Source organism: Peromyscus leucopus, chromosome 1 (assembly GCF_004664715.2).
Source record: "Peromyscus leucopus breed LL Stock chromosome 1, UCI_PerLeu_2.1, whole genome shotgun sequence".
Taxonomy (NCBI): domain Eukaryota; kingdom Metazoa; phylum Chordata; class Mammalia; order Rodentia; family Cricetidae; genus Peromyscus; species Peromyscus leucopus.
The window spans coordinates 156,155,173-156,182,713 of NC_051063.1; the positions used below are offsets into that span (position 1 = coordinate 156,155,173).

A 27,541-nucleotide genomic window follows, 5' to 3' on the forward strand; every position below is an offset into this window, starting at 1 on the left:
AAAAGACACTTAAAAACACCAGGATTGTGAAAGTCGGTGGGCAAGCACTAAGAACCTGCACAAGGGTCTGAGGATGCCCGGCAGTGATGGCACTTAATGTAAACAACGAAGAAGGAAAGAGACTTCCCAGCTGAATCAAACAGGACAAGAGTCTAGTTTTTCAGGAACTGGAGAAATAGTTGCTCGGAAATACGAACACCTCTGTTCCTGCAAAGCACATGGGTTCGGCTCCCAGCATCAACACTTAGCACATCAAGATGGTCAGTAATTCCAGCTTCAGGTATCTGCCTGCCTCTAAGGGCTTCTGCACATATGCCAAGCACAGAGACTCCTGTAGGCACACACACTTAAAAATAATCCATAAATTCCTCTTTTAAAAGAATCTAGCTCTTAGACAAAAGCAAGGAAAAGGGTCGTCAGCCCCTCTGAGTTGAAGCACAGGAGCTCTGGCAAGCGGAAGCGAGTGAGTGTGGCCCAGGAACTTTCCAGGCCTGTGACTGGTTACTTAGCAGCAGGATTTACCTCCTTCTACACAGTGAGGAGGGCTTTAGGAGGGTAGGAAGGGAAAGGAATTTGGTTTACAAACCATGTTCCTAATTGTTATGCTTTTCCTCCAGAGGAACACATGGACTTAGAGGCAAATACAACTGTCTACATCACTTTGTGTTTTTGTCTTCCTTCCTCACAATGACCCTGTCTGATGAGAATTTGGACACTTCATTTGCTCACGATGGAAACAAGCATAGAATTAGCTGAGTTCCTTTGCACAACACGACCAAGGAGTAAGAGATGGAGCCAAGTGTGACCCTAGGAGGTCTGATTTCAAAATGATGCTTTTTGCTAAGCACACTGCTCCTGTTAACTTAATTGCGTGGTCTGTTTGCTGTTGTGATTGTTTTGAAACAGAGTCTCAGTATGTAGATCAGGCTGCCCTTGAACTCACAGTGGTCCTTCTGCTTCTGCTGCCTGAGTGTGGGATTAAGGGCTTGTGTCACCATTTCCAGCTTATATAGACTTCTTTGAAATGTATGTCCTGTGTGTGTGTGTGTGTGTGTGTGTGTGTGTGTGTGTGTGTGTGTGTTAGAGAGAGAGAGAGAGGATTAAAGAATAAATGAATTAAGACAGTAAGACAGGTGGAGGGTTACAGAGTAGCGCTATCCACTTTCAAATATCATTATTTCCTGTCGTGTATGTTTGAGGGACTATGGGGCACAGATTAAGAGACTAATGGATCTCAATCGATGCAGTGTTACTTAATGGGAAATAGTATTCCCACTACATTTGTCCCATGCACTTTTAGCATCTAGAACTTCAGTAGGACATGAAAGCACTGTGCATTTTGCAGTCATTGAAAATAACATTACCTGATTAGGGTAAAGTTGTCATGGAAAGAACAGGTTGAGAATGGCAATTTCCTGAACAGCATTGTCCTCTTCTGTAACATGGTCATTTAATCGTCACGGTACTCCCTGACTGGAACTTTAATGTTTACGTTTACAGGTACAAAAAGTGAGGCCTAGAAATGTCAGTGATGACCACTCACCCAAGGGTGTCCTCTGTAAGAAACTAGTTTGTATTTGAATTCTTTCACTGTAACTACTGAATTGGTGTTCTTTCTAAAAAGATTTATTTATCTCTATTTGTGTACACTCATACCTACATGGGCTAGAAATGGTATCAGATCCCCTGAAACCAGAGTTACGGTGTTTGTCAGCACCAGCATGGATGCTGGGTACTGAACTCAGGCGCTCTGGAAGAACAGCAAGTGTTCTTTACCACTGACTTGTGTCTCCAGCTCCATATTTAATTGGCACAGTGTCAGGTTGTATAAATGTCTCAAGCATGCTTGCTGTTTGGTCATTCTGACTAGCAGCATAGGCAAAATCAGGCTGAAAATTTTCGTTCTTGGTCCTCTTTTACTCTAGGTTAGTTTTGTATCTTGAGGACAGCTCAGTCAGTAAAGTGCTTGCTGCTTGCAACAGGACCTGTGTCTGATTCCCCGGAACCCATGTAAAAATGCTAAGTGTGGTGGTAGGCTCTTGTAAACCCTACACTGGGGAGGCCGCGACAGGTGGGTCCCGGGAGCCCGCTTGTTGGCCATGTGGCCTAGCCTACACAGTGAGTTCTAGGCTGTTTCTGTCTCATGAAACAGGGATAGCTCCTGCAGAATGATGCCCCAGGTTGTTCTCTGGCCTTCATATCAATGTACATCTGCGGGCACAAGCACTCACAGGCACACAATCACACACAGACATGACATCTTTCATTCCAGTGTGTGTTGCTGTTTTCCCTTGTTTCTGCCCTCTGTGAAGAAAGAAAGGCCCATACTGTGGGTCTTCCTCTTTTGTTGGGACTGGGGTTACTCAATATTGTTAAACCAGTGGCTCTCAGGGCAGGATCAGCAAGATCACCGGGATTCTGAGAAATGCAGTTCTCAGGTCCACACATTCCCACGGCATCTGAAACTGAGCCTCAGAATTTACTTTAGCAAGTCCTTCCCCCAACATTACGCTGGCTGGCGTGTAGGTGCCACAGTGCTAAACTGTTCTTGGCATGTAACTTCTTTTCCCAGTCAGCTCTACACCTACCATTAATTTCTTTATGGAAATCTAGACTTTCATTACAAAAATTAACTGCATTCATAATGATCTGCTCTGACTGATAGTGACGTCAAGATGTCCTTAAAACTTCATCAGCGACAGTTCTGTATGTGTGTGTGGGGGGTGGATATGCTAGACTCCCATCTCACTACCCACTGCTGCTACCACCTACCTCTCAATAAGGCTGTTGTTTGTCAAAGGTTATGTTAACTTCTTCTCTGCTTCTGGCGCTTTTGGTATTAGCACATCACTGCTGCTCTGATGATAGAATTGAGTTTAGTTACAGGATGTCTGAATTCTACAAACAGACCCAGCAAATGTAAGGCATCATTCTCAGCTTTCTGTCGTTATGACCTGGGAAGCTGTTAAGGCTCTCTGTGTGCTAGCTGTACCATGTCCAGGAGGGCCAGCAGTAGCAGCTTTCTTTAAAAAAAAAAAAATCCTATTTATTTGCGGAGGAGTGTGCCATGGTGCACAAGTGAAAATCAGAGCACAACTTGGGGAAGTTAGTTCTCTCTTCCTAACCTGTGAGTCTCAGGAGTCAAAGACAGGTCATCAGTCTTGGCAGCAAGTGCCTTTACCCTCTGACCTGTCTCTATGGCCCCAGGAGTACCTTTTGAATGTCATTGTCAATGGGTTAAAGTGAGAATCTAGAGCTGATTCACACATTCCTTTCCATAATTGACTGGCTCTCAATGGTGGATACATTTTTGTGTGCCAGACACCTGACATTCATTTTGAACAACCTTAGGAGCTACATCAGCACACTTAGTTCCATGCTTGCCTTCTACAAGCTACTACTCCTCAAGTGCTTAGGATGCACTCAACACCCTTCTGTGTGCATTATGTATAGTCACAAGTCTACAGCACTGAGCCTGTTAACACTCATGTTTTGAAGACAGTGAATGAATCACAGAACCTTGCACAAGCTGCCTTAGGTCTGTCTCTTGGTAACAATGCAAAGGTGACTTTTGAACCCAGACCCTGTGAAGTTCTTAACCATGGCACGGTGCTGATCTTTTTATTTTAATCACTACATGGTTGCTTTTTATTTATTAACCTGTGATTGTTGAGTACATATTAATTTCATATACACATGGTTATTGCTGTGACTCTCCACACAAGCATCCAATGTGCTTTGATGCTCTTCAGAGTGCCTTTTACCTCTGCCTTCTGCTGCTCTTCCTCCTCACAGTTCTTGTTATACTATCGACTCTTCTGTACCTTTTTATTTTGTCATAGTTGTTTGAGGATTTTGTACAGTGTACTTCGATCATATTGTCGTCTTCCCCTAACTTCTTCCCAGATCCATTGCCTCTTCCACACCTAAAGACACACCAAAAGAGGACCAGCTTTGTGTTCTCTTTCTCCCAAACCAGAGTCCGACTTGTGCTGCCCATACATTCACAGGTGTATACCCTTCCACTGGGAGTGTGGGCAACCTAGCATGGGATCCATCTTTAAAGAAAACTGACTCTCCCGGTTCAGCAGCTACTAAGTGCCAATAGTTCCTCAGTTGAGGGTGGGACTTCATGCCCAACCCTACCTCCTATACTAGGATTTTGTCTGTCTTGAGCTTGCGAAGGTTTTATGCATGTTGTCACAATGGCTACTTGCAACTACCCTGTTGTTTTTTGTTTTTGAAAAACATGGTTTCCTTGTAGTCATCCACTGTAACAAATCTTCTAAAATTTTGTTTTCACATAGTTGAAAACCTGTAGAAGTTGCTTGCTTCTCCATGTCTGCCTTATTTCTCTTAATGTCTTCTACTTTCATCCAATTTCCTACAAGGGAGATGATTTTGCTTTTCCTACGGCTGAGTCACGATCCATTGTGCACATACCATCTTTTCTTCGACCTTGCTTTTGTCAGTGGGCATGTGGACTAATTCTGAAGCTCATCTATCTTGCATAGTTATGATAAACACATACATAAGTGTCTGCAGGAGTCACCTTTGCATGCTTGCCCTCATTTCCTTCAGGTCTATCGCCAGGAGTGGCATAAGGTTCAATCCCAGTGATAGACAAGGAATCAGAAGCTGGAGAGGTTATCAGCTTGTCTGTCATACGGTTATTAAGTGACAAAGATAGCATATTGCAAACATTTATTTGCTTTTTGTATGCCAGCCTTAATCTCCTACCCCCACTATCTGTGGGTTTGGCCATTTGCTTCTGTGATATGAAATTACAATCATTTTTGACCTTCTGGGTCATAGATCTCCAACCTTTCAATTTTAGTAAGCTGTACACTCATTTCACCTTAGAGTTTTAGTCACATATCCGGTATGATCATTCCAAACTCTGTCACTTGAATGATGTGACAGCCTTGGCCACACCCCTAGCCTCCTGTCCTATCCATGTTCTTCAATCCTCTTCACTCATCATCTGCTCTGTTTCTCTTGGTTCCCTAATCCCCTGTACCACATGTTCAGCCATCTTCAACAATGCCGTTTTCTGGTCCAGCCATGTTTTCTATAGTGAGATTTCAGTCAAAGGTGGACTGCCTACTGTTTGATTATATTGCTAGAGCTGTGGCCATTCTTCATATGTGTAGATGTGTTGTCTGTACAATGATAATGCCAATTCATGCAGTTATCAGACGGCATCTGTTAAGCCAGGTAGGCACTTTATAGTACATGCACAATACATAATACCATATGTACAGTTGTCCATAATACAACCACTTCTAGTTTTGAGCCCTTATGCTTCATACCTTTCTTTCACCATTTCTTTCTTCTTTATTGTATTCATCTCCAAGACCCAGCAAGAAGACTTTTCTGTGAAAGTTTAGCTTCCTGGTCACCCTCAATAGAGTATGTTTTCCTCTTGTGTTTGTTAGACTTTCACAATTGCTGCTTCTAGATTTCTTGTTTTTCTCCTTCCCTCTCCTGGTGTGCTATGGTCTTCACTCATGCTCCTTAAATATCAGAAATAGCCTTAACAAAAGAGCAAGGGCTACGTTCAAATTTCAGCTCTGCTACTTGCTGTCTTCTTGACCAGTCTTTCTGAGGCATTTTCCTTATTTGTAAAATGAGATGAAGAGGAAATCTAACTCAGGCAGTTAGTTCCTCAAAAGATTAGCTGAGTTCATAGAGTTGGAGGCAGTATGGCCAGCGCTCTGAAAATCTTCCTTCCCTATCTGAGCACAATACACTGCTCTATATCCAGCCAAACAAGGGTCTGAAGCAGTGTATACAGGTGAACTGTGGCGAATAGAAAAGCCTCATCAGTCCTGGTAGAACGAAAGCATAAAAGCTTTCCACACAGGGTAAGAATCCTGCTGCTTCAAAATTGAATTACTTTGATACTCATTTGCATAGCAATTATCTAAAATTAAATAAGATCCTAATCTCATTTACCTTCAAAAAGTTTGATACACTTGATCCTAATCAGTCAGAATGAAGTCGACATACTTTCCGAAGCAACAGCAATGGTTAGAATAAGAGTTGGGAGATGTATAACTTAGATGCATTCGGAGATTGTCATGTGGTTAGAGAATTAGAAACCCTAGAGGCTGAAGGTGGACCCTGCAGTGAGGGACATGTGCAAGGACTGTGTTTCTAGGTATAATATGGGTGAATTAATACCTGTGCTGACCAGACCTTTAGTGGTTGTGGAATTACAGCCTGTGAGTTCTTACCATGGTTTCCCTCAAATAAGCTTTTATTAAATTTATCTCTGATTGTGGTTGGCATTCAGCAAATAGTTCATAACTGATTCCACTTTGGGGCTGATTTTGTCCCCTAAGTGACATTTGGTCATTGCTGCCAACATTTTCTGTTGGGGTTGGCTGGGAGGGAGTATGCCATTGGGATCTGTTGGGTGAAGTTCAAGGATGTAACCAAACATCAGTTCACGCATAAGCCAGCATCTTACAACTGAGGATTATCGGTAGTTCAGAAGCTGAAACCCAAAACTAATGAAAGGTATAAAACTTCACCTCTTTCCCACTAATTTAACGACAGCACTATTTTAAAGTTCTTCCCAACAGAAAGAAGGTCATGGCAGGAAGTTATTTTCATAGAAAGTAAATTTAATCCAAATTATCCCCAAAATAGCTACAAGAAGACAAATGTGAAAGACAAAGCAGATAAAATTGTTTACCCCTCCCCAGTCTTAGCACACCATATCATCTTTGACTCTACATGGAGCATGCCTATTCAGCAGCTGTGGCAGAGCAAAGAGGCGCAGAGTGTTTACATGAGGTGGGACAACCAATCTTCAGTTGTGGGGGAGGGGATGATGTGGCTGCAGATTTTCAAGAACATTATCTGCCTCGACTAACGATAAGAGAGCTGCTCTTGCTCTTCTGCAGGCCTTCGTGAACTCATTTATCAAATTTCGGTAGCAGGTTAATAATCATCACGGCTCCTTCAGAAATTCAGGTTGTTAAGTGTAATACTAAACACATCTTCAGAAAAATGTAACACCTATGAGGCAACCAATCCAGACTGAACTGAAAGGTCAAAGTGTGACTTGGTTAACACTTGGGGTTAGGGCCTGGGGAAGAATGTGTTCCTCAAAATTCTCTGCAAGAGACCAGTTCTGACATTCTCACTGAGAATGTGTTTTTATTCTTCAGTATGAGGATTATGGAAGCTTTAAAAAATGGCTAAATTAAGAATTTTACTTGCAAAAAATGAAAAAATAACTTGAGCATTTTTACTTCTAATTCTTTCTTAAGTTGTTGTGGATAAATGGTCCTGTCGGTGTACTTGAGACAGAACCTGTTTACCTCTGTATCCCACAATAAAGAAAAAGGAGAAATACAAAAAAAGAGACTTGACATTGGTACATTAAGTAAGATAAACACCTGCTGTGAGATCTAACCTTGACATGTCTGGAGCATTAAACCATAATTGGTTTTGGCCCATTCTTGTGTTTCTTGCACACCAAATAATGTACAACTTTCAGATAATTCAAGGATCCATCTAAGACAGCAAGGCGATCTATATAAGAATTATTTTATCCTTTTAGGAGAACATCTACTTTAAAACTGGTTGTAGTGTTTCTTAACCACTTAAGTTGACCTGAGGAGTTTCAAGCTGTCTGAGTCATGCTGAGTCACACTTGTTCCCATCTCTGTCTTTCAGGGTCTTTGGGGCTGCAATACTGCTCACCTCTACCCTCAACATGCTAATCCCGTCGGCAGCCAGAGTGCATTATGGATGTGTCATCTTTGTTAGGATATTGCAGGGGCTTGTGGAGGTAAGAACTACAGGGCAGCACCATTTCAACTCTGGAAGAAGCTGAAAGCTGCGAATTTATCTTTGTCTTCATAGATAAATAGATATTAACTGAACTGCATAATGTTAAAATAAAAATGGAAGCATTGGAAATGCTAGGTGATCAATCTATCTGGTGCTCAAGCCCCGAGCTCCATGCATGTATGCTAAACAGACAAGTGTTCCCTTACCACTTTTTGAAAGACTAATATTTAAATTATTTTTTATTATGTGTAGGTAGGTGTGCATGTCTGCATGTGGGTATGAACATGTCAAGGCAGGTACCAGAGGAGGCCAGAGGCACTGGATTCCCCAGAGCTGGAGTCATAGTCTGTTGTGGATAGAGGCAGGGAACCAAATTCAGGTTCAACTTGACTGCCGAGCCATCTCTTCAGCCCCCTTGAGAATTTTATCCTAAATCTCTGCTTTCATTTAATATACTGAAATGTTTTGTTTAGCATATTCTTAGTCATGTAACTATACAATTGCTTCTTGGTGTAGTATCCTGAAGACTCTGAAGGAATGTCACTTAAAAACCCAAGTTTGACCAATGACCTGTCCCTTCTCTACATGGAGTGTGATGGAAATAGATAAATAAGATAAATATAAAAACACCAAGAGGAGTCTTCCTTCTTCCAAAATGGAAAAATATGATAGAATCAAAATTATAGAAAAGTAGTTATTGTTAACGTTAATTTCTAGAAGGCTAAACTCCTATTTACAGTCCTTATATTTGGGGATCAGTCAATGTAGTGCCTCACAAAAGGTGTCCAAATTTCACAAAGTGTTTAGAATCTCAGGTAAACCAATTGGTAGACAGTCTTATCTTCTGCTCTAATAAGAAGAAAGCTAGGGTGAGAGAAAAGCCTGATGGATGGGGGCATCTGAAGAGGCTGTGTGCAGCCATGCCTGGGTAAAATGTCTCAAATGGAATTTCATGGGTTTGGTAAAAGTCTGTTGGTACTGGGTCCTCCCCTCCACCCCCAACCAGTACCATTTGATTAGAATCAGGCTTGGGGGAGAGGATGTGCTAACTTTCAAGTGGCCCTGCGTTCTAAGTGCCCATGTTTGTTTTCCCACCACAGGGTGTCACCTATCCAGCCTGTCACGGGATATGGAGCAAGTGGGCCCCTCCTTTGGAGAGGAGTAGGTTGGCTACCACCTCCTTTTGTGGTGAGCATTATGTAGCTGTGGTGGCTTAACAGGAAAAATATGAATAATGATTCAAAATTTGATAAACCCATTTACAAAAGTATTTGGGTTTTGACCACTAGCTTAATTCTGTGATTCTCATTAGCATCTTTAAACCAGCTTTTCATTGTGCTTTGTATTATTTCAGAAGTTGGACCATTTTCAAATATATTAATTTGTAGTTTTATTCTTATTTGGTTACTTTTTATTTTTAAGATAGCTACACAGCAGTGGCTGGCCTGAAACTCCCTATGTAGACCAGGCTGGCCTTGAACTCACAGAAACCTGTCTTCCTTTGCCTTCCCAGTGCTGAGATGAAAGGCATGTACCACATACATGGCCACCTTTAAAAAATTTCTTAGAACCAGATAGGCTGGAAAAGTTCCATTTCAAAATCAGACCAAGAGACAATAAAAATTCACTTTAAACTTCCAAGCTACTATAAATAATGCACCAAATAACAAATTATCAGCAATATTATTACCTGTAGCTACTGAATTTGTAAACATTAATAAGGCTTATATCATAGACTTTAAATATTGCAGTTTTTGTCTCTGAGATACTGTTTTCAAAATCATTTTTGACAAGTTTTTTATTTATTTAAATTTTTTTTCATTTTGCATACCAAGCACAGTTCCCCCTCCCTCCCCTTCTCCCGCTCCCCTCCCACCTCTCCTCTACCCCACCCCTCATCCACTCCTCATAGAGGGTAAGGCCTCCCTTAGGGAGTCAACACAGGCTGGCATACCAAGTTGGGGCAGGTCCAAGCCCTCCCCCACAGACAATTTTGATAAGTTTTTAGATGAAAGTAGAAAATGCCATGTGAAGATAAAACTTCATGGCTGTGTACAAGATAACACATGACTTTCTAAAACAATTTATTTATCTTTATCTGATCTGTTGGAGTGTTTGTCTTCATGAACGTAAGTGTGCCATCTGTGTGCTGAGAGCCCCCGGAGGGCAGAAAAGAGCACAGCATCCCCTAGAGTCGGAGTTATGGATGGTTGTGAGTCACTGTGTGGGTTCTGGGAACAGAACACAGGTCGTCTGCAAGAGAAATAAGTGCTCATAATCATCTCTCCAGTCCACACCCTGGTTACAGTTCTTTAAGTCGGTTGTGTCCTGTCTACCCAGGTGGGATTCAAGATGTGGTCCTGTGGTTTTGTGTAAGGATGTAGGGTGGATATGTTTTCGTGAGGTGGAGTGCATGCGCGCGTGTGTGTGTGTGTGTGTGTGTGTGTGTGTGTGTGTGTGTGTGTGTGTGTGAAGCTGTTGTGTGTGTTTGTGTGAGCCAATCCATGTGAAGAGAAAACTTGTATTGCTCTCACTTACCCTCCTCTTTCGTCCCTTCCGCTCTAGGTTCCTATGCTGGAGCGGTCATTGCAATGCCTTTAGCTGGTATCCTGGTGCAGTACACTGGATGGTCGTCGGTATTTTATGTGTATGGTATGTTGCGTTTGTCTACAGTAGAGTTAAGTAGAGGCTAAAGTGAACATGGTAGCCTACAATGACCAACCATGTTGCTTACTGAGACCCTGATATTATATGAAGCCATTATGCTTCTGATTGTGGGGAGAATAAGAGGCTCCTGTTTAAAGGATCTTTGAGGTTAAGGAGCTAGCCCCACCTCACCTCTCTTCTCTGCTGTTGTTTCTTGGCCATTTTCCTGATTCTGCCTCCTCAAGCTGAAGGACTGTGGGAGGCAGGAGGATGGTGCTAATTCATCAATCAGTTTTGATACAGCATCATCAGTTCTAACCAGTCACAGAAGGAGAAACTAGAGCCCATTGAGTCTGGCTGCCTCTGAATTTGGCCACATCCATTTGTTCTTGAGCTGAAATAGTCTCAAAATGGTAAATGCATCTTCCTAGAGAATGTTGACAAGTAAGGGTTCTTTGGGTAGTGAAGAGCCCATTGGCAGATTTATGTCTTTGTGAATGCATTGCAACGTAAGCCATATATGTATTTGCTCCCCCCTCCCTCTCCCCCCAATCTGTGTGTGTGTGTGTGTGTGTGTGTGTGTGTGTGTGTGTGTGATGTGCATCATGTGCATGCCATGGCATGTGTATGGAGGTCAGAGGAACACTTGTAGAAGTCAGTTCTCTCCTTCCACCCTGTGGATTCTGGGAATGGAACTCAGATGTGATAGAAAGTGCCCTCACTTCCTGGACCATCTCTCTGGGCCCCTAGAGAGAACTTTTCCATTAGGGTTTCACAAGTGTCTGTGATTCAATACACTTTGTACTTTGTATGGCTACTTGCTGCCCTGATTTGGCTTAGTTTATGGCTTACTTGAAGATATGATGGGGCTCTAAAGTCATAGACACATCTCATAGTTAGCTGTTTCTTTACATTGAAAAGGAAGTTTTCTAAAGAGAGAAAGAAAGGGGATGGGATTGAGTGGGTAGGAAGGTGGAGAAGATCTGGGAGGAGTTGGGGGGAGTGGAAACTATGATCAGAAAATTATTTTAAATAAAAATATTTTTTAAAAAGAAAAGAAATGCTAATTTAAGTAAGCCATTATGTCTCCTTGAATCTAATTTCATATTTATCATTGAAGACAAATCAGGGGATAAGCATTAAATATGTGAACAATCATACCAAGCAAGCTTGCTTGCTGTCTATGACAAAAACTGGATCTTGAATAACACATTCCATTTTTGTTTGAAGTTAATGTGCTAAAACTTGGACAGTGGGGTAAGTGGAAAAAAGTAATAGCTACACATCACCAAGTGACACAGGACACAGGACAAGAATCTGGTTCATGATAGTGATGAACAGAGTGGCGTACAGGACATGGTGGATGAGTTCAGCTAGCAGGAACGATGAGCAGTTAGAGGCATGCTCAACCGTTACATCAGAGAAACTCAGTGCTAACCTTCATCAGATTGTAGAACTCTCAGTTATTCGATGCTCACTGTGTGACTGATACTCACTGCTCTAGAGATGTAAACAGCATCTCTCTCTCTCTCTCTCTTTCTCTCTCTCTCTCTCTCTCTATATATATATATATATACACATACATACATATATACAAATATATATATATACATACATATATATATTTCTTTTTTTTTTTTGGCCAAAAACTTATAGGTGTTACTTTCCACTAGGCCTTGTAGTATACACTGAAATCCCAGCACTTAGGAGGCTGAGGCCAGAGGATTCTGATTTAGAGGTGAGGCTACAGCATATCACAGGACCCTGACTTGGAAAACTAAAGCCTTTTCCATTTTGTAGTGGAGGTCTGGGGTGAATCTGTTGTTCACTGAATCATACAATCAATGAATGGCACAGTTAGGATTTAAGTCTAGGAAAATCCTGCAAAAACAATTCCATATATAAAAGATTCACACAACATCTGGCCTCAAATCACATTTGCTCCAGTGTTCAGTAATTAAAGGAAAGAGAGCACACCAGGAGCTGTGCACAGTGTTAAGGAGGATGTGTTAGAGACCAAGAAGACAAACGTGAAGTATTAGTGAGATCAGGAGCATTTAGATTGTTACCCAAGGGATGAAGGGAAGAGACTGAAAGAAAAATGCAGTGGCCAGAGTGGGGAAAGCAGGATAAACCAGTCGGACCTCCTCCTCCTGTTAATGCTTGCAGATTTATAATGTACAGCAAGAAAATGTGCTCATAGTGAGGGTGATAAATAAAGAAGAGGATTGGGAGGGAGAGAAAACAGTGTATGGCCTTGGAATGTAACTTCTCTCAGTAAAAAAAAATGATCAACAAAGTCTGTGCTAGAATACACAATATGTAGTCACATCATGGGAAGTGCTTCTGAATTAATTATGGAGGCCTGTCTTCATCTAATATGGTTATTTAGGCTAGAAAACTCTTCATTTTACTTCAAAATTGTTTATGACCCTTTAGACGTACTCGGTGGAGAGGTTTCTCCCTCTCTGGAAATTTAAGCCACTTTTATGTATTGAAGGTCAGCAAATAAGAAAAAGGTTCACTTCTCACTCCATGGAGTCCTCCAAAATGAATAATTTGATTTGGTCTTGTTCCTATTCTTCTGCTGTATGGCGTTGTGTCCAGCCTGGAACAGCTCAGTAACCGAATATGAGATGTCTAACTAAAATCCCACCTTCTATTATTTAATAGTTACTTGTGAGATTTCTGTATATCAGTGCTGCTTAATTAAAGACACAGATATGAACCATGGCATCAGCTTTTGAGAAACCTGATGTCCAGAGGCAGAGGACAGGAAGCCGTAGCTAAAGTCAGCTGCCCACACCATATCAAATGGTTCTCACTGAGATTACTGTAGATCTTCAACTTTTAACTGTTAACTGTATGTCTGGTTATGATGCCTTTGATCTCCTCCTTGTCACCCCTTTTTTGCAGGAAGCTTTGGCATGGTCTGGTACATGTTCTGGCTTCTGGTGTCTTATGAGAGTCCTGCAAAGCATCCTACCATTACGGATGAAGAACGTAGGTACATAGAGGAGAGCATTGGAGAGAGCGCAAATCTGCTCGGTGCAATGGAAGTAAGCGTTTCATGATGGGGTCTCAGCTGTTTTTACTGCTCATCTCACCTTCCTGGACTAACTGTTACATTTCCTTCTCAAATAAAAGTAGTCTGGCACCAGTCTCTCTCTCTCTCTCTCTCTCTCTCTCTCTCTCTCTCTCTCTCTCTCTCTCTCTCTCTCTCTCTCTCTCTCTCTCTCATTCATTTTCTCTGACCTTCCTCAGGAACAATTGTGACCCCTTTGACAAACCTCTATCCCCAAAAATATTCACATTACAATTTATAACAGTAGCAAAATTACTATTATAAAGTAACAACAAAAAATTTTTATAGTTTTGTGGGTCACCACAATATGAGGAACTGTATTAAAGGGTCACAACATTAGGAAGGTTGAGAACCAGTGGGTTGGAGGAACTGTGTAGTCTGGGTTTCCACTTTCTACATTCCATTGCCTTAAAGGCACCGCATCTTTCTTCTTATTAGGTTTCATATGTTCCTGTCACTTCCAAATAAATTTCAAAATAAGATCAAATGGAAGTAGAACTTGTATTTCAAGTTCTTTTGAGCGTTTCTGTACCAAATTCTGCATACAAGAAAGCAGGCAGCATAGTCACAGATTGTTTTTTCTGAACATTGCTAACACAATCAACAATGGTACTCTGACATCAGCAGCTGCATTGCCCCAGAAATCTGTGGCCAGGGAGTTCTCACAGAGAGCACCAAAAATACCCCAGAGAGAGAACTAAAAAGGGAAGAGAGAATACCGAGTACCGGGGACAGCAGCCCAGTGTGCTTCTTAAAGGAGCCGAAAGCCATGCATGCTCACGTGGACAGGAGAAGGTGATGTATTTTTGACCAGCAGCAAGGGGATCAGCAGACAGGGAGTATGGGAAGGTTCAAGGAATGTGTCTCGGGGATGTGGCCCATTTCTTTCAGACTTTGGGAGCAATAGCCTGACCTGAGAATGTTTAAGGGCTGGTCTTGAATTATAGTCTGCTAAAAAGGCTTGCAGTATGGGCCACAGATGAGGACTGAGTTTCTCAGGTCCCAGAAGGCTCAGAGACAGGTGCAACCATACTTGACACCTTGTCCTGCTTACTTTTATTTTTCTGGACAGTTTCAAAATTTGTCCCATGATTGTGCCCTATTCTCTTCCGTAGAGATCTACCAGAGCTAACACAATCAACAGTGACTCAGTGACACTGTCCAACTCATGCTCATATTCAAATTTCTAATACACAGTCAACCTAACACCTATAGGAATCATCCTGCCTGTATAGTCTTTTGTAGTCACTTGCTCTGGGTGTGGATCCAATGAAAGATCACAGGTTACAGCCAACTGTATGACTTAAAATTTTTTATGTTGTTCTTCAAAGAATAATTTTGAACATGGTATAAATACAGGAAAACATAGGGATCATAAATGGACAAGCTGCTGTCAGACCACCTACCCCAAGCAGCTGAATAAACGGCACGTTGTCAGAATGCCATACTTCTGCTTGTAGCTCCCGGTGATTTTTAAGGCACTAAGTAAGATAGTTGGGGGCTGGAGAAATGACTACATGGTTAAGAAAGAATACTGGCTCTTCTTCCAGAGGACTAGAGTTCAATTCCCAGCACCCACAGGGCAGCTCACAGCCCTCTGTAATTCCAGTTCCAGAGGATTGGACGCCCTCTTCTGGCCTCGGTGGGCACTGGGCACACGTGTGGTACACAGACATTGAGGCAAAATATGTATATATATATGTATATATATATATACACATATATATATATTTAAAAGATTGATTTATCTTATATATAAATATTTTAAAAATTAATATTAAAAAATACCCTTCTCTTCCTGTTGGGAAAGTGCTTTACCATATGAAGAATATAATTTCAGGGAAGATCCTGCTATGAACAAAAAAGTACCCTCCCAGCAGGAAAAAAAACAGTATTGACTCTTATTTATTCCACACACAAAGGTATCCCAATGCACACATTTCTATCTTTGGCTATGTTTATTTATCTGTGAAGTGTTTTCATCATTTATGATGTACAGGATTAAAAAAAATTACCTATCTCTTGGAGCTTACCTAATCATGCTCTCACAAAACAAGTACTCACCAAAAGACAGTGTTTATTATATATTATTGGTAAAGGTTACCCTCTCTCTTTTTGGTATTACATATATTTCTGTTCATCACAACATGAGTTCTTATTATTCTACATTTAAAGTGATTTTTGAATATCTGAGCAAGACAGTTTAATACTAACAATTATGGGGTTCGACACTCAGAAATAATTACTAAATCTGTCAAGAAAATCTGCTTCCTGTGCTGATCATTTTATCCTGACAAGGACGTGATAAAACACTGAATGAGGTAATTTTAGGAGTTTATTTCTTTGGCAGCTAGCTATAGTTTTAGTTTTCAAGATAAGGTGATTGAGAAAGTATTTGTGACTATGAGAAATAATTTGAAGTCTAAATATTAAGTGTATGAAATTTAATTTTAAAGGTATTATAACCACAGCAAACCGTCTCCGGGTATTATGTTCTTATTTTAAAAAGACTCAAGTGTCATAATTAGCTGGTAATGATGTCCTGGGCTGTACCTTGTGAACCTCAACAACACGGGACTATTTAAGGAACTTATACTACAGTGTCATAACATGTATTGATCTCCACTGAATGTCAAGGGATTTACAGATAGATGATAGCTTAGCCAACTTCAGAAGAGATGAGCAATAATGCATTCTTATTTTTTCTTTCCTGTTCAAGTACATTCAGCTTTAAATGTTTTAGATAGCATAAAAACTACTTATTTGGCAATATTTTGCTGGGGGAAAACTGTTTTAAAATCTTAGAACCCATGGTTTTGGAATTTATTTTCTAAACACTTGAATTTTGCGTACTTTAAAAACTAGACTACTTAATCTGAGGAATGGACTGGTGTTTCATTTTCTCTTTTAATGAGTATCCACACACCTAAGGTTAACTGGGAAGTTGTCATTACCGTCTTATCTCACACTTGTGCTCCAGCCCATGTATGTGAAAACAGAAAGCACTAAATTAAGACTGAAAATGCTAAAACAGAGTAACACTCCTTTTTGGACTTTCAGAAATTCAAGACCCCTTGGAGGAAGTTTTTCACATCCATGCCCGTCTATGCGATAATTGTTGCAAATTTCTGTAGGAGTTGGACTTTTTATTTACTGCTCATCAGTCAACCAGCTTACTTTGAGGAAGTTTTTGGATTTGAAATCAGCAAGGTATGTACAAGTTCACCTTATTAAAATACTGGATGACATCTGTATTTAAGTGAATATTCATTCCTTTAGCCAAAAGTTTGTCTTCTTCTAACCTTCACGATTTACTTCCTGGAAAGTGTGTGTGTGTGTGTGTGTGTGTGTGTGTGTGTGTGTGTCCGTGTGTGTCCTCTACTCTATTCTCTCACCTACTAGAAATATCTCACTAGTTCTGGAGATCAAAGCAAAAAGAATCTCATCTCTGCTTTCCTGTAGCTCACATCTCAATGGGTCTGAGCAACAATACAGCCCTTTCCCCACACTTTCCCTACAAACAAGTACAAAAACCTTTAGTTGAAGGCAATTGCTAAAAAGAAAGGTAATCCATTCTAATGAAATTGTGCTTCAGTTACTATCAACCTCCTCCCCTTCTGTGTTCTCAGAGATCTGTCCAATTGAAAGAGACACTTAGCAAATCAAAAAGCTGAAAATGTCCGTGCAATTCGTTCATCCAATGTAATTTAACAAGCATTTGTTGAGTCTATTATGGAACACTTTATGTTATTTAGAAATACAATACTGCTTCTCTCCCCTAAATATTTGCAACTTTGTAATGTAGACAAAAATCATGTGTTACTAATTCACACACAGAAAGCTTTGTTTATAGATACAGAAATAAAACCATTTCCAGATTTTCTATAAGGGAGAACTCAACTTTAAGTACTCCTTTTGTGTAGGGATATGAAATTCTACAAGTATTTTCATATTCATGAATAACCTCATCTGGTAGACCAGATGGATAGCTGTCATCATTTCTGTTTGGCTGATGGTAAAACAGAACTAAGGATAATTATTGAAATCACCTAAAGGTGTATTAACTACTTACACACTTAGGACATGGATACTCCATTTCTGTTCCAATCCCCTTTACAGTGTCATACATCCGGTGACCTATACATCTAGTCACACACTTAGCAAGTCAGTGTTAAGTGCCAGCTCTGAGTTCTGTGTGCAGCTCTCTGCTGAGTCCTGGATCCATTTATCTTTGCTGGCAATGATCATGCCATTTCTCCTTGTGTTGTTACGTAAGCCCAGCTGGGCTTGGGCTGTTCACATTGTGTCTCTACTTGAAAGGCTATCGGAGAGCTGGGTTAGAGAAAGCCTGAGTCTGGCAGTTGCTGGCCTAAGAGCTCTTTTGAAGCAGCTGTTTCTAAGGAAACAGTCCCCCTCTCCCTGAGAAGAATGGCTGCTGTAGATCAGCCTCTTCTCCCTGGAGCTGATCAAACATTGTAGGGCAGCCTTGGGACCTCTGAGAGTGTCACACCTCTCAACAAAGGCTGCTGGAGGTGTGAGTCCATTTTCATAATCTAGGACAAATGTGACACTCAGAGGCTATTAATAAAGCCAGGATTTGTGGGGGCAGGGTAGTTACCAACTGATTCCAGTGAAATGATCTTCCTGGGCTTGTGTCTCCAATTAACTGAAAACACTTGAATAAAATCAGGGGTAGTTTGCAAAAATGAAATGAACTTACATATGGATTGATTAATTCACTTTTTTTTAAAGCTAAAATGCAGTTACATTATTTATGCAGTGTGGACTGAATGTTTTTATTAAACTGGTAAAAAAAAATATTTTAAATTCTCCAACTTGAAAAAAATTTAGAGGAGGTCATGGTGGGCCTAGGAAATCCAGGTATGTCCAGGTTATGTGGCTTTGAACCTAAGCTTTACAATGAAGTGTTGACCTACTAGTTGGGGCTGATTATTGAATAATTATCACCCTTAATTTTCTTATCTATGAATGGGAGCTTTAATACTATTTTCAGAAGTGAAACAAATTTTATACAAAATAATATGCAAGCACAGAAGGTGGCTTTCCCAAACCTCATTAGAGTGGATATCCTATAGACAGAGCCACACAGGGAACACCTTAATCTTCATTCAAGTATGCTCGGTTAAGACAGAATGAGTTCACGTGCATACTCACACACATGCATACACTGTGTACAGCATTACAGAGTTATATATAGGACCTAATAATGTATACACACACATAAGTGAACTACATTAGTTAACGCTGTGTGTGTGTGTGTGTGTGTGTGTGTGTGTGTCCGCACGTGCGTGCATACACGCATATGTGTGTGTATGTGTAGTTCCCTATGGTAGTATGGAAGTATCTTCAGCTCCTCTGAGAATGGCAAATCAAAGCAAAGTCAATTCTAGGATTTTAACGAGCCCCGTGAAACCTCAGAATGCAGGGACCAATCAAATGAGAGGAAACAGTTGTTCCCCAGGCGGCGAGGCCGTGCTTCACGCTCTGCTTCCTGACAACTTCCGAGCTTGGTTCAGGTAGAGCTTGACACAGAAGAGAGAGGAGGAGTGTGTGAGGACCTAGAAGTACTAAGAAGAATAGGTGATAGATGATAAACAGCCGTCTTCCTCTGGTAAAACCTTAAAACAATGAGCAAATGAAAAACAGTCCAAGAGGGACAGATCAGTCAGAATGCATGAAGTAATTACTCATCATAAGTCACCAGAGCTGAGAAGACCTACACATAAATAACTTCCCGAAAATTTTGCCTAAGAAACTGGAAGATCCCGTACCAGAAGTGCTAAAACGGGCACCAAAACTTACCTCTCAGCGGCTTCTAGCTGTTAGCTCCTTGCACTTTTATTCCTGACTCTGCTGAAAGAGTAATAAATGAATGTTTTTCTCTTTGCTCTTTGCTAATGCAAAGTAAAAAAAAAAAAAAAAATGTTCGTTCAAATGAACAGTAGATAGCTGAGACTGCCCAGTGCAAAGCTTTCTTCAGACATAAAACCTCTCACGTGGACAGGAAATGTCACTCTCAAGCAGAGAGCCTGCATTTGTAAAATGAAACATGACGTGGGGTTCTGGGAAAACCTTACATTTGTTTCAGGATGTGTCTCTTCAGCACCTTCCTGATTTACATTTTATTTTGATGCATAGCTATGGTGAGGAAGAATGAAGGACCATTGTACTTTTCCAACACGTTGTTCTCAAAACCAAGAATATTTTCCATAGACTCAATTTACCTTATATTTTTATTTGTGTCACATTTACTGAACGCCCATGTGTAAGCAAATAAGCACACTTACACACAATATCGGATTTAAATTCCCCTTTCTTTCTCATGTGGCATAGTTGCTGAGCTTATGCACGCTCAGAGTGAAGTCTTTGGACATGGGTAGAACTATTTAAAAATTGCCCCTTTCCATCTCAGTTTCCTCATTCAATAAAAAAAATTATAAAAACTCCCACCCTAAGTAGAAGAGAGAACTCAACAATTTAAACGTTTAATCCATCTCAGAACACTTCCCTCTCTCAACTAGTCATGATCATAACAACATTCTATATGTCATTGTAAAATAAAAAAATTTCAAACCTGCATCTCACATCTCCAATAATCCACTTGGAAGATGTGCTTAAACACAAGCAATACTTCCCAGCCCTTCTTTTGTCAGAAGTTGTGCTTCAAATATATACTCAAGGGAGGGCATCCATTCATGTGGCAATAGCCCATTTAAGTGTGTTTTTTCATATGTCCTCCCCCTCAGTTGTGGGGGGTACCAGCCCCCACTTTTACAGCCAGGGAACTCTTGAGCAGGTAGAAGTGAGGAATATTTAGATAGAAACATAGAGGAGAGAGGCAGACAGAAAAACAGAATATCCTTGGGAGGACCTGGGTCAGAGCCCATCAGCCCAGAACGTTCTTCAAAAGGACTTTTTATAACAATGCCAAGGGGAGGGGCAAAAGACCTCCCTCTTGCTAGATACAGCCAAGTGCAGATCCTTCCAAACACCTGGTACTCAGGCCCATGGCTCAATCATCCTCTTTTGCAGCCCTGCTGGGTAAAGCCATTAGGAAACCTAGGTGTGCTCCAACACTCAATACCTAGGGAACTGTCTCTTGTTCATAGCTGATTGTTAAAAATGTGTGTTGAAGGCATGCTAGATTTGAGTTTGTCCTAATTTCTATTAAATCATTTTAGAGGCTGCATAACATGGTATAAGAATACAACTGGATTTGACAGCAAATGAGTCAAATTGAAGAACTCGTGTGAGGTTTCCATAAATGAAACCTATGCTATGAAATTTAAAAGAGGTGTCTTAAAATGTAAACGTGGAGTCTTTCACCTTTTAAATAAAATAGAAAATTTAAATACAGCCTTTTTGAGGGCCAAGGCATCTTTTCCTCCCTAGGTCTCTTCCTCCACCTTCTTCCTCTCATTAATGATGCATTTGTGCAAACACACTTAAGGATACGAAACGGATAAACAAGTGTGACTCACTCACTGACAAGGTTCAGGAAGGTTGATTCATGAACTCAGAACACACTGAATCACAATGTAGCAGTAAAATTTTTCTTTCTTTAAGAATACAGAAAAAGGATCAAAGTAAATTTACTTAGCTTTCACGATTGGCTCTGTGGACATTACTGCTTATTCTAAGAGAGTGAGTGTGCATTTGGAAATAATGCTTTGCCTTCCTTGGCTCATAAGGAGCAGATAAAGACAGATACAGAAAGCCAAGGTCACTCAATTGCCCGCTTCCTTTATTCTCTCAAACGTTTCTCCCCCTCTGGCTTTTGACAGGTTGGCATGCTGTCTGCGGTCCCACACCTCGTCATGACAATCATTGTGCCTATCGGGGGGCAAATTGCAGATTTTCTAAGAAGCAAGCAAATTCTTTCAACAACTACAGTGAGAAAGATCATGAATTGTGGTGGTAAGTGCATGTGGAGTGGTAAGCATATGTTCCTGTTTGAAGGTCCTGTGATCTACATACATGAATATGATTTCCTAGGTATGTTAGATTACTTCGTGGCAGTTAGACATGCATGTAGTGCATTTCAAATCATTTTCCCATGGCTAAGTTTTTCAACACTTATTATAAGATACCGCTGAACAAAGTCATTTTTATATATTGTAACTAAATTTCTAACTACTAAGACTTCAGATTAATTTGGGCTTAAAAAGTACATAATGAGTGTCCCGATACTCTCTGGCATAAATTACTAACATCATGTCTTTCTGAGGTAGGTTGTCCAAATTGGTATGAATGAGAAATGTTAGTAGTCTTGGTTTACTTGTAAGAGTTATACTGTAATTTTATAATATAAAAAGTTACACTATAATTTTATACTATAATTTTAAAAGTTATAGTAATTTTGTTGGGTTTAGTCTGACTTAGACTTGTACAGGTTTTATGCATACCATCACAATGGCTGTGAGTTCATATGTGAAGCTGCCCTGCTGTGTCTAGAAGACACTGTTTCCTTGTGGTCATCCACTGCCTCTATCTCTTACATTCTTTCTGTGCCCTCTTCCATAATGATCCCCGAGCATCTGAATGGTTGTGCGTGCGTGCGTGCGTGCGTGCGTGCGTGCGTGCGTGCGTGTGTGTGTGTGTGTGTGTGTGTGTGTGTGTGTGTGTAGTACATATGTTCTGCTTGGTGCTGAGAATCCTGTGGTCTCATTCTCTACACCTTGCTCAGTTGTGGGTCTCTGTGCTGCTGATAATTTACTGGAAGCAGAAGCTTTCTCTGATGAGTGTTGAGAGATAAGTAAATATGTGGGTTTAAAGGTAAGTCATTAGGAGTTGGCCTAATAGTATGTCGATTTAGCAGAATAATAGCAGAAAATTCTCCCATAGGGCCTATGACTTGTCTAACCTCAGGTTCCTGGCCAAGAATAGTGCCACATATGGGTCAATCTTGTGAAGTAGGATTTAAGTTAAATCAGTGGTTGTTAGTCCATTAACATTTATGGCACTTTTGTACTGAGAAGAGATGAGCACCATGTCCCACCCCTAGCTGAGGAGCCATTGGCAATTGATAGTTGCTGGGAGAGGGAGACTCAGTTTTCTCAAAGAGTGTAATTCCTAATAAGTTGACCATAATCCATATCCAAGAATTTATGGGTACCACAAATTTGACTTGATAGGTTTAAAAAAAAATAAGGACACACAATTGGGTGGGTAAGGAAGTAGGGGTGATTCTAGAATATTTGGGGAGGAGATGAATATGATCAAAATACATTGTAAAAAATTCTCAAAAAACTGACACTCTCCTGTGCTTGCCTCCAAAGGTTTTGGCATGGAAGCCACCCTGCTCCTGGTTGTGGGCTACTCTCACACTAGAGGGGTGGCCATCTCCTTCTTGGTGCTTGCAGTTGGATTCAGTGGATTTGCTATCTCTGGTAAGAGTCATCCTCTTTGTCTGTATACCACATTCTGATTTTGCTAGTAATTATCTATGTGCTGGGCAACAGTTAGAACATTGAGAAACATCATTTAGAATTATTATTGTTCACCTTTCCCTCTAATGACTGTTTCTTTCTTTATTGTACTAAATCAATTTGTTAAGAGAATGTTTACAGTGAGTCTTGAATGGAGTTATGAAAAGCACATGGTATGCACCCAGTATCTTTTGGGAAGATGTGATCTGATGTTCTGTACCAGGTACTTGCTTCTTAGAAGTTTATACTGCCTTGAGCCAAAGTTTCTGTGTATATTTCAGGCTTCAATGTTAACCACTTGGATATTGCTCCAAGATATGCCAGTATCTTGATGGGCATCTCAAATGGCGTTGGCACACTGTCAGGGATGGTCTGCCCTATCATTGTTGGTGCAATGACAAAGAACAAGGTAAGAACAAGAGGGGTTCCATCGTAGAAGATTCCCTCTTATGGTTGGAAAGGAGCTTTGGTGTTCTTGGAGTGCTCTGTCCACTTCTACGTAGGCAGGACAAATGAAGCCCAGAGAGACAGATCTCTGTAGTAGCTCTGAGAAGGTCCACCTCCCCAACTGTCAAGCAAGGTGTTTCTCAAGCCCTTCCAACAGCCACAGGTTATCTACTTATTTGGAAGTGTTAAGTAGCCAAGCTAGGGTTTTTATACAAAAAACAAATTGCCTATTTCTGATATCCCCATTGTGACAAGAACATCATCCCAAGCCCACAAAACCTTTGCTCCTAGATTATACAATAGACAAACAGCCTTCCCAGTTTTCATTAACCTCAATTCAGATTCTAAGGCAGTTTTATGAGGAATGCAATAGCTGTCCTCATATGTCTATATAGGGCTTCAGAGTTGAGGTTTTACAGATGGAAATGAAGAGAATGAATAAGAAAGATAAGCCAATGGAGAGCTGGCTGAGCTAGTGCATGCCTATCCCTTCAGCACTGGGGGGAAAGAGTCAGAAGAAACCTCAGCTGAAGACCAGTCTCAGTTACAGAGTGAATACCCCCAACCAAAAAAAAAAAAGATAAAAAGATAAAGAATGATTAATAAATGTAAAGGAATATTCTTGAACTCAACAGACTAGAGATGTAGTTAAGATTTTATTTTCAAATCTTTATCTTAAAATTTAAATAATGAAACAGTTTTATTTCAATGTGTTTGCTTGACATGGGTAACCCCAAAGGTAGCGCCTCACGAACAGCATGATGGCAGAGCATGCTCCCAGGGCGGCTCTCCCAGTTATGGAGTTTGCTCTCATAGCCCCCCTTTTCTCACCACAGTCCCGTGAAGAGTGGCAGTACGTCTTCCTCATCGCTGCACTGGTCCACTACGGTGGAGTCATATTTTATGCAATATTTGCCTCAGGAGAGAAACAACCTTGGGCAGACCCTGAGGAAACAAGTGAAGAAAAATGTGGTTTCATTCATGAAGATGAACTGGATGAAGAAACAGGGGACATCACGCAAAATTACATAAATTACGGTACCACCAAGTCTTATGGTGCCACCACCCAGGAGAATGGAGGCTGGCCTAATGGCTGGGAGAAGAAAGAAGAGTTTGTGCAGGAAGGAGCACAAGATGCATACAGCTATAAGGACCAAGATGATTATTCATAACGAAGCTAGTTGCTCGATTCATTTTTAGTGTTGTGATCAAATTAATTGTGATTGCACAAAATAATTTTAAAAATGTGGTGTGAACATGTTAACATATCAACCAAGCAAGTCTTGCCATTTAATAAAAATATGAATTCAAAACAGACCATGAGATTCCCATCAAGTGCAATCTGCGGAAGTTGTCACGTTATGTCATTTCCATTGAGGTTGTTCATCCTTCCGTTTGTGATTTAAAGGTTTACTGTAGATATAAGTAGGTGTTCGTTGGACCCATCACCATGGTAGAGAGCACAACTAAAATAGTTGGCACGTGTCATCCTACAGAAGTTAGGAAGCCAAAGCTACTTGATCATGCAAACTGCACTTATTTATTTATTACACTGGACTGCAAAATATCCCAGGGAAATCCTGTCTACAGACATAGTGAGATTGGAAAGCTGGTTAGATCGGGTATTGACTATAATCATTATGTGTATATCATGGGTTGGCTATATCTTTTCATTGAAGAACTATATTGTATACTAGCAGCTAGCAACTCGTACTGAATTGTTATTAGGAGTGCACAGTGTGTGATATTTTGTGATCTTCAAAAAGCTTATCTTGCAGTGTTTTGTGAAATGCTTGGGCACAAACACTTATTTTTTATGAAAGAGAACTTGTAAAGGGAGGGGTATGCTCCATGCTCTCCCATTCATTACCTGACAGTATCAAACCCCTCACATTTCAATAAAATTCAACTTTCATGTAACATATCACATAACTTTTTTTGCAAAAATCTATAAGAAGAAATAGACTTCAATGTATTTTTTATTACAACTTTGTACTGGTTGTAACTTACATTAGGAAAAATTGATTGATATATATATAAAATCATAAAGAATCTAATAAAAATTTACTATGAAGCTGTAGCCCTTAAAATGCAATATTAACAACAAAATATATAGAAAATGATTTAGATAATCTTCCTTGATAGCTAGAGACTATATGAAACTCATGCCACAAAGCTATATATAACATGAAAAGATAAACAATAGAGATTCTATATGTAGACAATTTTATTATCTAATATCCCATTTAAGAGATATTTGTCTTGAGTATATAGGACAAAATATATTGAAATTATATCTATATCCCTGTATATCTTATACATATCCACTCACACAAACATAACAAATACTTTTCACACAGAACCAAAAATAGCATACACCTAATGTTGGGTTAGGGACTGCAATTTCTACTTTCATAGAGTCATAGAATTTTAGATGGAAAAAAAGGCATTTTGCTCGCCATTTCTTAATATATTTCAACAGGAACTGCAACATTTGTGTACCAAGCAATAAGTGCAAAGCTTAAAACCTCCTGTTTGTAAATTGCCCCCGTGTTGCTTGTGGTAGCAATGATTTATTTCTTTTAAAGAAGCTAACATCAGAATTCTTTATCGTGTTCTGCGGTGATAAGAATGCATATCCCAGTGTAACGCAAAGCGCCGCCCTGTGTGTTCCCGTGTCTGCTCTGGGTGTTTGATCTGTTCAGTGTCCTGTGCTCTTGTCTGGAGGCCCTGCCGCTGCAAATAGAACATGAAGTTTGTTTCTAAACGCAAACCACTCCTGACCTTGAGAACCTGAAACTCCTCTCTGCTTTGTGTCTCCAAGTACTGTCATGTGACCGTTGCCTTTGCTGTGCTGAGTAAAGAGATGTGAGCTGTCGGTTTGTTGCTGCAAAACAAGTGTTAATAAAATGTTCTATTTACCCTTTCGTAAAATCAGTGCATTCATTTAGGGTGGATTCAGTGTGCAGCTTTAAGGCGTATGTAGCTTATGGATGCTCCACTGAAGCCAAATATAGGCTCCACAGTAAGAGCCTTGCTGGTTAGCACCTTGGGATTCAGTACTCTTCCTTAGATGGGGAGACTTGGTTATATAGGGAGTTAAAGCTGAGAAATCCATCTCTGAGTCAAACTCTGTCTTTCAACGACTGTGTCATCACAACTGCTGCTAAATTTAAAGCAAAGTTTGGAAATAAACTTCAGCTTGTCAGCTCAACACTGCCACCTCATTTTCATTGCCCACGTAGCCTGGACTAGATACTTCCAGTCATTTTCAGTGACTGTCACTGGTGTTATGTAAACCCACAGTTGCGCTCTAAAGCAGGCGTTCATTTATTCCAAGTTTAGACATTTGTAAAAAGGAGCTTGGAAAGCCCAAGTCTGCCAAAATAAAATAAAGCAGTAACATTAGATGTGTTAGTCAAATTATTTAGTGGTGAGTGAGACTGTCAATGGAATGTGTGTGTCATGGGAAATGCAGTCAGAGCTCAGAGTCCACGTTTCACAGATGTGAAAACAAAAGCCTTGCTATGTTTCTCAATCTGTATAGAACCTCGTAGAGGTGGGGTGGAGGTGAGGGAGATGGAGAGGTGGTTCAGTGCCTAAGAGTATATGCTGCTCTTCCAGAAGCCTGAAGTGCTGTTCCCGGCACCCATGTTGGATGCCTCACAACAGCCTGTAACTTGAGCTCCATCTAGGGGATGTGACGACCTCTTCTGGAATTGGTAGGCACTGCACTCACATGACACACACACACACACACACACACACCCCAAATATCAATTAAATAGTTAGAATCTGTGTGTGAAATGAACATAGAATCAGACTTCTGATACAGTACTGCTTAAAGCCTTGGGTGACGTGTTATCTGACACGCCTTGTTTAACAGATGAGAGCACTGGAGTCTGCAAGGAAGATGGATCAGCCTCTGTCAAGGCAGCATAGATATTGCTAGAAGCTTTAAGCTTTGGAATAAATTATAGTTGAGTGTGCTATGATTTTTAGCCAGTTTTTCATTGTGCATAGTAATTAAATAGGCATTTGTCAGTTCAAACACTAACTACACACCTGCCAACTCTGATAGAGTTTACGGGAGTTGGAAGTGGAG

General features: G+C 40.5%; 1 protein-coding gene across 1 annotated transcript in view; it reads left to right on the plus strand.

Moving 5' to 3' along the window:
• The window catches only part of Slc17a6 (solute carrier family 17 member 6), a 40,168-nt gene extending 13,798 nt beyond the window's left edge, over positions 1-26,370 (plus strand). Inside the window, exons 5-13 of the mRNA XM_028880174.2 lie at positions 7,693-7,807; positions 8,910-8,997; positions 10,375-10,461; positions 13,372-13,514; positions 16,601-16,750; positions 21,346-21,478; positions 22,840-22,950; positions 23,271-23,398; positions 24,273-26,370. Of these exons, the coding sequence (XP_028736007.1) occupies positions 7,693-7,807; positions 8,910-8,997; positions 10,375-10,461; positions 13,372-13,514; positions 16,601-16,750; positions 21,346-21,478; positions 22,840-22,950; positions 23,271-23,398; positions 24,273-24,608 (1,291 nt within the window). The 3' untranslated portion in view covers positions 24,609-26,370. The remainder of the gene's footprint in view (positions 1-7,692; positions 7,808-8,909; positions 8,998-10,374; positions 10,462-13,371; positions 13,515-16,600; positions 16,751-21,345; positions 21,479-22,839; positions 22,951-23,270; positions 23,399-24,272) is intronic.
• Positions 26,371-27,541: the final 1,171 nt, after the last annotated feature.